The sequence below is a fragment of the Orussus abietinus genome, unplaced genomic scaffold, assembly GCF_000612105.2.
Source record: "Orussus abietinus isolate OABI.00-Male unplaced genomic scaffold, Oabi_2.0 scaffold335, whole genome shotgun sequence".
Lineage (NCBI taxonomy): Eukaryota > Metazoa > Arthropoda > Insecta > Hymenoptera > Orussidae > Orussus > Orussus abietinus.
Genome location: NW_019394514.1, coordinates 14190 through 25046, shown reverse-complemented (window position 1 = coordinate 25046; position 10857 = coordinate 14190). Strand labels below are relative to the sequence as shown.

The following is a 10857-nucleotide window of genomic DNA, read 5'->3' as shown; positions in this document are numbered from 1 at the left end:
CTGCAAATCGACGTTTCGCGGCGCCACAGTCAGGCGATAGCCGGCTCCAAAATCGCGATTTCCCTCTCTTCGATGCACCCTAACCACAACATGCCCTTTACATTAACCGCTACAATTGCATAACGCTATTAAAGTACAGGTAGTAATCGTTAGCATTAATATGATTCGTATATTTCACCGGCGAGGAGCGTCTCCGATGCGAGTTCCCCTTTCGCGCACTCGCCGCAAATCTATAATATGTACAGAATAATTCGTCGCCTTTTATACCATTATTCGGACAGAGAAGCCAAGCCCGAAAGCCTCTGTTAAGAGCCACCAGGGGGTCGAATGTTTAGAGTTCTAAAATTCTCGGTAACATTAAATTGGAGAAGGTAACTGTGAAACATACCGTAAGTTACCGGGAACATTGAGAATTTAAGAGAACGTTAATTTTGTTATTTATACTTTAGGTTTCTTCGTTTAAATAACTTTTTTTTTTTCAATCAACTTCAAAATTCAAGCTAAAGAGTAATAATTACTATTAGAAAATATTGATTGTAGGGTCGTATTTACCTCCAGCTAAAAATATTCACGTATGTACAACTTCACGGAAAATTCCATGCGATTTGTTTCAAACGAACTGATATTTCATTCTGCGACGAAGCGAATGGGAGGTTTTGATTGGCTACGGAGAACGTACAACGGAAATTCCCCTCTACGATGTCTCTCTATAGCTAATCGAAACCTCTCGTTCGCTCTGTTGAAAAATTCAAATTCTCATAATTTCTCGATAAAAAAGGCTTTGGAGAAATGACCGATAAGTTACCGGGAATTTCTCTTCGTTTCTGACGTAACTTACTGGATTTAGAACTCTACGAATGTTGCGGTAATTTAAAACTCCCTAGAGAATTAAAAATAATTCAAGATAACTCGGGGAGAATATCCATTTAAATCAAATTACTTTCAATACGTAATGTCGATAGAGTCGAGGTACTTATTATCCGAAAATACTGTCTCATGAATTTCTGATTCCTTTCTCGCATACGATGATTTTCTAGTTCCGAAAGAAATTCTTGGTTATATTACCAGGGTAATATAACGCACGAAAAATTTAACGCTCCTGCTTGAGCATGATTTGAGACACCCCAACAGCGGCTCTTAACCGATTCGCATAAAGTAGCGCCATCAGCGCCCTCGGGCCTACTTCGAACCACATCCACTCTTCCGGTCTCGATACCTCTCTTAACCATAGCCTTTTTCCCGGTTTCTGCCTAGCACTCCGGAATCGCCATGGTTTTAACTCTTAAACCCTACCAGGGGTAAACGAGTACCCTTTACGGGACAGCAGCCCTAAGGTTTAGACTTAGTTTACACCTATCCCTCAGCCGGAATACTAAAGGCGTGGATTAATGAAACTCTCAGTGTAAACGATGCCAAGACTGCACCCACGTTTTCAGTGTATCGTCCCAAAGCGATAAACTACCGTTTACACGGGCAGTTTAATAACCTCCAGCGTTGATGGGCGTACCAAAAGATCGGTGTAAACTAACCCTACAGTAGAGTTTAAGAGTGAAGCCAATCTCGTGGAACACCTCGTTATCCAAAAACTCGCGCACAGGGGTACGATACGTTTTTTTTAGTCGTTTCGAAGTCACTCCGCCATCCAATCGGCATCACGACATGGATTCCCTCATCTAGGAGGGATTTTTCCCAATCCTGGCATCGGAATGGGGACCGCATCGACCTCTCCATCTTGGTCTCGACTTCCAGGACCCATGGACTCGCTTCTTCGGCGTCCTCTTCAGCTTCCTGACTTCGTTCCTCTAACTCGAGCTCGAGTCAAAACATCCCCATGAGGGTCTTTGAGCAATCGGACTCTTCTACTCGACCCGCCTCTCGGATCACTTTTAATCTACCCCACTTTCTTGGATCCGCCCTGACCATGTTTACCCAACCAGGCTCTAACTCGTTTCCCTGGATCCCGGTCTTCGATCAATCGGAGGCCCCATGGCCGGTCACGTGCCCGCGGTAGCCCATAGACGTTGAGGTAAGATCCGACCACCGATCACCGTAGATCCGCACGTTTCCACGTGCGTAAATCCGCGGCTCACGGTTCACCATTCTCACCAGCAGAAGACCGAGAGCTCGCTCCCGTGTTCGCCGCTGTGCCTCCAGGCCGTGACCGCTCGTGCCTTCAACTAAAACAAATTAATCCCAAATTAGTCTGACTTCGAAATCCCACAAAAGTTCCATATGCAGACCCTAACAAAACTCTTAACCCCTATAAAATTAAATTCTTTTTTTAATATGTGTATAAACATATTTTTAATTCGTTAGAAAGTGCGTACCAAATTGCTAAAGATCTGTAGTCCAGATCCATGCCAACGATTTATCCCAACACATGTTAACCCCTTTACGGTTGAAATCACTTGTTTTATTAATCCCCCCACGCGGAGGGGAACATAACCTCGCGTCACACGTGTAAACCCGTCGTCCAAAGCGACGTGAAAAAGAATTCCTGGATTTTACACGAAGAACGATATCGCTGTAGCCACTACGAGGGCAGTAAAAGCATCCGCGTATTTATACACGGCAAAGGCAACCGCTTGGGCAGGGCTTTTAGCAGGATCGCGTTTCCGCGGCTTTGTGCTCTCAGCTTTCAGCTGCGAGCGGCCCGGTATAAACGAGCATGCCCCGCTGGAATCTTCGCCGCTCTTAATAAATCTCCATTCGCTTTGTGCGCCCTATTACGCAATTGAATGGGGAAATACGTTCAGTTAGTTGTCTCCCCAGGAAAAAGGAAACCAGGGATTAGCCCCAGCGTCGGCGACATTGGCAATCGAGGGTGGTTCCACCGGTACTTATATACCGGCACGTACTCACATGCGTATGTCCCGCTATATAGTTATTTATCTCGTGGAAACCATTCCCGTGTTCACGGCCGAGTAGCATCGCCGGTCGGCGTAATTCTCGTTAAGTTAGGTTAGGTTAGGTTAGGTTAGGTGATCCTCGGTAGTATAGTGATCAGTATAGGTTGGATGCGCAGTCCTCGGTAGTATAGCGGTCAGTATAGGTTAGGTGCGGCTGTCTGGCCGGGAGTACACCTACACCACTGGGCCGCAGGGCTGAAGCGCGGCGCAGGAAGCGTAGGGGCAGTTTACATAACGCAAGATGGCCGCCGGTTCTAGTGGGCGTGCCCGCGCGCGAGCTTGCGAGGGGCCAGAAGCGCTCAGCCATTCAGGGGCAGGGCAGGAGGGAGCGAGAGGAAAGAGTCGACCGAGTCAACGGGGCGAGGGAGAGGGGGCGATACTACGGATACTACGGTAGCGTACTATGAGTTGTACTCCAGCACCCACACAGGCGCTCGGCCGGCAGCTGCACTGGCGATCGCGCTACGCGCGCGCTTATATAGCCTCCTCCCCCCACCCCGCCGCCCGCGCCATCCGGTCGCTCTCGCCTCGACCTCCACTCTATGCGCCTCCGTGTCATATACAGGGTGAGCCACTTAACTTAACGCCTCCGATATTCCGCTTGTTTTTCCGCAACACCGGGAGAGGAAACCGCGTGTGGGAACCTACCATCAGCAAATGCTAGGGCACTGCTTTTACCAATGGCGGAAAACCAACGGAATTCTCGCGAAACTGTTACAAGGGTATAATGGCGAACGTTAATGTCTTCCCGGTGGATGTTGAGTGGGGAGGCACTCATGTTTATCCTCGTACAGCGATGGGAGAGTGATTTGATCCTCGTTGTCACTATTTTTAGGATGGAATTTCAAGAATTAGCGATAATTCAATCCTTTCTTTCTAGTCATTTCTGACAAGTCGAGTTCGACACGTTGGATCTTGTTTCGGGGCGAATTTCGGGGCACCCTGTAGACGCGCGGATCCATCCATAATACATGATACGAATGTCGATATACTCGCGCCACATGGTCGTACATGGGGGACCTATGTAAAGCGCCACCTACGAGCACCTAGGTGCACCCGGTACACAAGTCGGGTGCATCGTGTATACCGGGAAAGGGTGCGCGCGGCGCCCCTGTATATATACAGGTTGACGCACCATTCCGATAACCTTAAATAACTTTGAGAGTATCACGCGTAGAGGAGAACGCTTCGGGCAAAAGTCGTCCAATATGTCGAGTGAGACTCCACGAATTCCTTGTTTTTCGAAAAGACCCTTTCACATCGCCTTAGGTTTCGCAAAATAATCTCAGCTTCGATACAGGAATCCCGCGAAGGATGCGGTCGTGGCGAATCACGGCGCCTCGTCGCTTTGTTTCAATTTCGTGAAAGAAAGAGACGAGGCGACCCGCGACGGGCAGGAGGGAGCGAGAGGGAGAGGGGGAAAGAGGTTACGCTCGGGTCGGGCCACGGGACGATCGCTCGCGAGGCAGAACCGGTTATGAGGGACCTGGAAGAGGTTATGTCCCGGCCGCGTTCCGGGCCGACGAAGCACTTCAAGTCAGCCAGAATTTGATTAACCCGAGGATTGGCGATTAGGATTTGCCACGGTTGTCATAGAGCGCGATCGGCATAAAAAAAAACTCACCCTGGAATTAATGGTGAAAATTGTCCCAAACTAGAACCGAAAAAAAAAATATATATATATATGTGCCCATAATTATGAAAGTGGTCTAAGTCACAATTAAAAAAAAAAAATGAGTTTATCAGTTATTTCACGCCAAATTATTTCAAACGAAATTAATTCAATGTAATTTCGAAACATAAAATATATGACTTAGACCACTTTCATAATTATGGGCACATATATATATATATGTATTTTTTTTTTTTAATGAAATTTCATGAACACCACGTCCTCCCTTAGGAGCTCCATAACCACGTGCTGAATTTTCAAATGATTCGATCCAAGCATTATTTTATAAATGTTTCATATGCATAGAACGACCCTTTAGTGTGAGTAACGTCAGATTACCTCTTCCTGGCTGCTTTGGCGTTACCATTCTTGCGAAACGGGATTATTACGTAGACGGGCATTCGTAAAACGCCATTTGCATGGCTCGTACTCTGTGCGTGCGTAAGTAGCGCTTAGGTTAGGTGAAATCGTTAGTACCGAGGCTCGCGTTTATCTCACGGCACGCAAGCGCGCTCCGTGCATCAGCTGCCGGTCTGCCCGATAGCTCCCTAACCTCAAATTATTCTACGACAAAACGAGGCATAAGCGATCGCCCTCGATATCGAAATGGCGTAGCGCAAGGGCCGCCCTAATGACGCCAGAGCGTTACCGTGCACCGTGTAATGCCACCGTTCCCGGTAATGCCGGCACTAACGACGTCACTAATAGCACCACGTGACCCCGACTATCTAACCTCATAATAACGAGTCTCTCCATTCCCTTTTGCAGAGGGATCGGCAAGGTTCGTTCGCGGAGTTTCATCGAATAAAAAGGGGAAAGATGAGTTCCAACCTCAAAATTACTCCGAGAAACAAACCTTCACTCCCCTTTGTTCTGTCGTTAGTCACATTACGGATCGATTTTTCACCGACACGTCCCAGGCTGTCCGATCGGCCACAATTAGAATCATCATCCGGCGCATATCCCGTTTAAAATGAGAGAGTTTCACTCGATGGCACGTGTGCCGGATATAACCCGCTGTTCATTAGGTTAATCACGTTAGATGATACCGCGAGTTGGAGAGCATCGAATTACTTTTAATCAATCGACCGCGTGAAGCTCGCTCGCAGGGGCCGGCGGCGCTGGGCGTGGCCTGGCGCACAGACCGCCCAGTAGCAGGCTCGGGCCACGCCCCTAGCTCCCGATTAGTCAGCTTGAAGCCTCGATAACTCGAAATCGGTCTGTGATACCGAAAACTTGGTAAGGACTTTATCCGATCTTTTTACTACCTCTAGCTAATGTCCGATTCTAGGCTTCCGCGGAACGACCTAAACATCGAGTTATACTTATATATCTCACCTGCTGCATCTTCTCGAAGTCCAGACAGGGTCTGGGCAAACGATGAGGTGGCCTGTGGCGTTTCCGAGGGCTGCAAGCGCTGAGGGCGTCGGAGTCGGACTCCCCGTGGTGGTGGTGATGGTGGTGATGATGGTGATGGTGATGGTGGTCCAGGTGGGTGTGGAGGTGGGAGTGAGGATGTGGGTGGGGGTGAGGCCTGGGCCTCGACCTTGGCCTAGGCGAAGGCCGAGGGTCTCTCGAGGAAGCGTGGAACAGTTTCGGGGGCGGCGACAAGGAGCGTCCTGGTTTGTGCGCGTCCAAGGGCGGGGACGTGCGGAATTGGACCGGGTGGGAAATCACGCTTCCGCTTCCGCTTCTGCTTCCCAGGAGCCCCTGCACCTGCGGGACGAGATTCGATTAGTCGGCGGACATTGGACATCGGCCTCCACTCGACGTCGCACGTCGGTTGGGCTCGATTCGCCTGAAGGTACGTCCTATCGGATCTGCCAGGGTCTGGTGAATTCTAGGTGTGGAGGTACCTCCTCATCGCTGGAGCCAGACCCCGCAGGTTCCCTGCCAGCTCTGCTGGTAGGAGCCGAGCAGGTCGCAGCAACTGGCCCAGCAACACTGCAGAGTGGACGCTGGGCCAGTCGCTGTTGTTTGGCGAGCTCTGGTTGCTGTTGCTGCTGCTGCTGTTGCTCCTGCTGTGGCTGCTGCTCTTGCTGCTGCTGCTGGGGCTGCTGCATTTGCTGCTGCTGCTGCTGCTGTGGCTGTTGCTGTTGCGACTGCTGCACCGACAGGCCGGCGTTGCTGACCTGCGACCACTTGCGCTTCTCAGGAGCTGTCGCTGGTCTGTAACCCGAAGTGGCCACGACCTTAGGACTGTTTATCACCTCCAGCTCCTCTTCCGAGCTGTGTTGGTCATTGTAGTTCAGCATCAGCAGTAAATCGGCAGCGTCCCTGACTCGGGCCCCACGCTGGGCGCCCTCGGGATCATCTTCGGGCTGCTCGTCGCTGTTTTCGCGCTGCAGCAGCCCGAATGTTCCCGAGACTCCGAAATCGCTGTCGGAGGGGACTGCGCTGTCCGGAGCTGGGCTGCCCATGCTCTCCATAGCTGCAACGGGAAACATATCGTTATCTGAAACGCTGATTCTGAACTCTGCAGATAAGGTCCTCAGCTTGTACACCGACAAAAAAAAGAAAAAAGAAAATTCATCGAGCGAAAAAAATATCTTCTTCATTCAAAGAATAATTCACTGAAACAAACTCAAATAAATTGACATCGTTCCAAAGAAACTTTGCGTCCAATTGATTCGAGTGTAATAATTATTCTTCAAATTAACGAAACATTTCATTGGTTCGATGAATGTTCTCTTTTTTTTTTCTGCCTTTTTGTTAGTGCAAGACGTCTATGATCCCTAGCTACGGTTTCTCTCTGGTGGTGATTACTCTTAATGGATATTGAGGAATTCGTGGATTAGGAAGCGCAGCAGTGAATCGCAACCGATCGAGCCAATCACCGTGGATTATGGATGGATGAGCCAATGATCATCTCCATGAATTTCGTATCGAGGTTCGCGCTTAGATGGAGGGTTTTCCCTGGATTTACGTCGAGGTTTGCAGACGTCCACAGCTTCGACGAGGACGGAATGCCAGAAGGGAAGAGGACGAGGATCGATAATGCAGAGGGTAATGGCGGCATTATCTCGGAGGAATCCTTCAGCGAGCTAAGGAACGAATGGACGGCCTGTAATTTCGTTTGGATACTCATCGCCGGAGGTACGGGATGGAGTCGAGTCACGTCCACTTAGAATCTCCCTTAAAGGCTGCCTTTAAAACCCGTAGCAGCGTTTCTGTTCCGATATGCTCCGGCGATTGTTGCCAATCGTTTGGAACGGGTCCAAGGGACCCTGGGTATCATAAAACGTGAATAAGCTGACCTCCGAGGTGCCAGGGTCTTTTCCGAGAGGAGGGACTCAAACCTGGCAATAACTTGGCTGACAACGATCAAAGTACCTCAAGACCAATTCGGTAAAAAGTGAAGGGCAAATATTTACATACAGTGTTGCATTAGTTTAACCCGTCGACGTATTGAATGACATCAACGAGTTAGGGGGAAGTTTGTTACGTTTGTTCTGAAAGGGCTCGATAGAGCGGCCCGAAAATCCAAGATGGCGGACGTGCCACCGGTTGCGCCGCGCGAGGTGGCACGCTCCGATGCACGCTTTAAGCCGCCTTCACGGCGCCACGAGTGCAAATCGATCGCGCTCGTCACTTTCTCCTTCGGACGGATCCGCAAATGTCGCGCCGCGGTCCAAGGCCTTCGACTTTGGCCACCGAGCGCCAGAGTGCGTCCCAGTCGCAAGGAAACCCGTCCCAAGCGTACCAAATGAATCACACTGGTAGAGCTTTCTAAATCGACCCGACTCTCCTGCATCAATTCCATCAGAGCGAGCAAAACGAATCCGCATAAAGCTAATTCATTCCACGAAAATCGGTACTTCTAAGTATAATTTGGGCATATTGCCGAAATCAAATCCAACGTGGGAGGATCGCCAGTCGTAACGGTCCGGGTTCCACGTGGCCAAACAAAGATGGCATTGTATTTCGGAGCAAGCCCCTTATCCGCCTCGGGGGGCATGTTCAATAGGCGGTATTTTAAGTTATATGTACCGTGGCGCATGTCGGAAAGTATCACATTGATACCGGAAGGAAGGACAATAATCGAATCGCGCGCAGCCCAGCTGGTCACCGTCGCGTCTGGTTGCGTCCGCGTTTACATGAATAGACTGGCCGGGAGGTTTCTTCTCCGCCCCTTTTCCTATTCCCGCGACGCGCGCACGTTTCGGACGTAGAGTCGTCGTACCTATCGTGCGCAGGTTCCGTGGCGCACCGAAGAGACGGTGGCGCCCTCCATGACCTCTCCCGCCGCCCCGCCACGTCCCGGCCGGCTGCGGTCCGGCCAGTGGTTTGAGTCGGTGATCGGTCGGGCGCGCTTATATACCCGCCGCGGAGGGGACGGAGTGGGGGGTGTCATGGAAACCGAGCGCAGCGTGAAAGCTGCTGGTAGGGGGCGGCGGGTGACAAGACGACCGGAAGGGAAGATGCGGCGGCGGGGAAGGAGCCAAGTGAAGTGAGGTGAGCTACAAAATGCACAGCCGACCCGTGCAACGGCCAGCTGAGTAACTATTTCGATTAAATCCAGTTGAAATAGAGTTAAAACTGTTCCCATTTACAATTAAGGTGACATGACACTATATACATATATGCCAAATAATTTGAAACTTTAACACGTGATTATACGGAGGTCCTAATAAAGGTCTTGAAATTCACGAAAATTCATTTCTCGAACATTAATCGATTAGTATCGACGGTTCAACATATTATTTCGTATTATACGGAACTGGTTAAGGATACGATCACGTAGAGTCGTCGCGTTAATTTGTTCGGTGTAAACGCGGCTTAAAGCGTCGCGCTTGAGCGCCGGCGCCGACGCCGAGTCTTCGAGCTCGTCCATTGACGCAAAGTCGCGTGAACGACGGCCGCGTCGTCGTTAACGACGTCGAGGGACGGCGCCGTCGACGAGGAAACCGACGCTGATTGATAGGCTGTTCCTTGGCGAGGACGCGAGGGCAATCCGCCCAAAATTCGGCGACTTGCCCCGCGCAGAGAAATAACTCCCCTAACCTAAAAATTCCCACAGCGCCCAAATTAACCGAATTAATACCCTCACTTCCCTCAAATTCGGTGTATACAAAACATTTCTCCAAACTAGGTGCACCGAATAATCTGAAACCTTAACACACGATTACGGAAATCCTTAAGAAGGTCTCGAAACTCGGGAAATTTCATTTTCCGACAAAAAATTCCTTTTCCGGGTCTTATCCGGGATAGATGCATAATTTCGTTTTTTTTTCGTGAAACTCGTGAAATTTAATTCTTCAGGACCTTCATTAGGGCCTTCGTAATCAAGGGTTTTCAAGTGAAAATGATGTTCATCGTTCTAGAGTACAAGCGATAATTCGTAAAACGATAATTCGTAATGTTCGTCTATTTCAAGTGAAAATGATGTTCATCGTTGAAGATTTCAAGCGATAATTTCGTAATCTTCTTCGGGGTGCCTATGAACACGATTCGGTGATTTCGACTCTACTCCAAGCCCCCCTCCTTCAAGGGTGTCAACCGAACTGACAGCCGAAGGTCGCGGAGCTCGACTGCACGGGTTACGTTTCCGATATTCAATTTCTTCGGCAAATCCATTACAGTGGCAGACCCCGCCACTCTGGAAAGTGTCAGACAAACGGGTGGGTTATGAACGCCACGGAGAAACCGGTGGCAGGAATCACCTGTCGTATTAAGGGAGCCCCTTCGGGCCGACCCGGGACGTCCCTTAAGTCGGCCCGCTGTCAACTGACAGGTGTCACCTCCCCCGGCCGAACTCGTGGGATAATAATTGCCTCCAATCTCGGCGGCTTTATTGACCGCCAACAATCGTGATTCCATCATTGGACAGAGAAAAAGAGTCGCAGCTAAACTGGGCAAATTAAGGCGATACGAAAGTGGTATCAATCCTTTTCCCCGCTTTTCTCTTACCTGGATGAACGGAAGGCGATATTAATTATAAAGGCGATACGAAAGCGGTATCAATCCTTTTCTCCGCTTTTCTCCTACCTGGATGCGCGGAATACTTTCAAACTTTACAACGTGAATATGAGAATATATACGAAATATATATACGAAAGGTCCCGACACCCATGAAATTTCAATTCCTTTTTTTCTTTTTCTTTTAATTTACTTAGACATTTAAAAAATTTCATTAGAAAAAAAATGAAATTTCAGGGTGTCAGCACCTTCCTTATAACCTCCATATTCATGTTGTAGAGTTTGAAAAACGATTGATGCCACGTTCACACCCCCTTAAGGTGAAGTGAAATACGTCGAGGAACTTGATCGACGTCG

General features: G+C 49.4%; 1 protein-coding gene across 1 annotated transcript; it reads right to left on the bottom strand.

Moving 5' to 3' along the window:
• Positions 1 to 780: 780 nt before the first annotated feature.
• On the bottom strand, positions 781 to 8846 carry LOC105696176 (putative uncharacterized protein DDB_G0291608). Its single transcript, XM_023432591.1, has 4 exons — positions 8765 to 8846; positions 6438 to 7012; positions 5920 to 6297; positions 781 to 2177 (listed from the first exon to the last, which is right to left on the bottom strand). The coding sequence occupies exons 2-4, from the start codon at positions 7008 to 7010 to the stop codon at positions 2103 to 2105; spliced, it is 1026 nt and encodes a 341-aa protein (XP_023288359.1). The 5' UTR covers positions 7011 to 7012; positions 8765 to 8846; the 3' UTR covers positions 781 to 2102.
• Positions 8847 to 10857: the final 2011 nt, after the last annotated feature.

What these genes read in the sequence shown, in the direction of transcription:
- LOC105696176 (XM_023432591.1), bottom strand. Translation starts at nt 7,010, where the DNA reads ATGGAGAGCATGGGCAGCCCAGCTCCGGACAGCGCAGTCCCCTCCGAC. An exon ending in CTGGCTCCAGCGATGAGGAG is followed by an intron (nt 6,298 to 6,437) that starts GTACCTCCACAC and finishes CTCGTCCCGCAG; the next exon opens with GTGCAGGGGCTCCTGGGAAG. An exon ending in ACTTCGAGAAGATGCAGCAG is followed by an intron (nt 2,178 to 5,919) that starts GTGAGATATATA and finishes AATTTGTTTTAG; the next exon opens with TTGAAGGCACGAGCGGTCAC.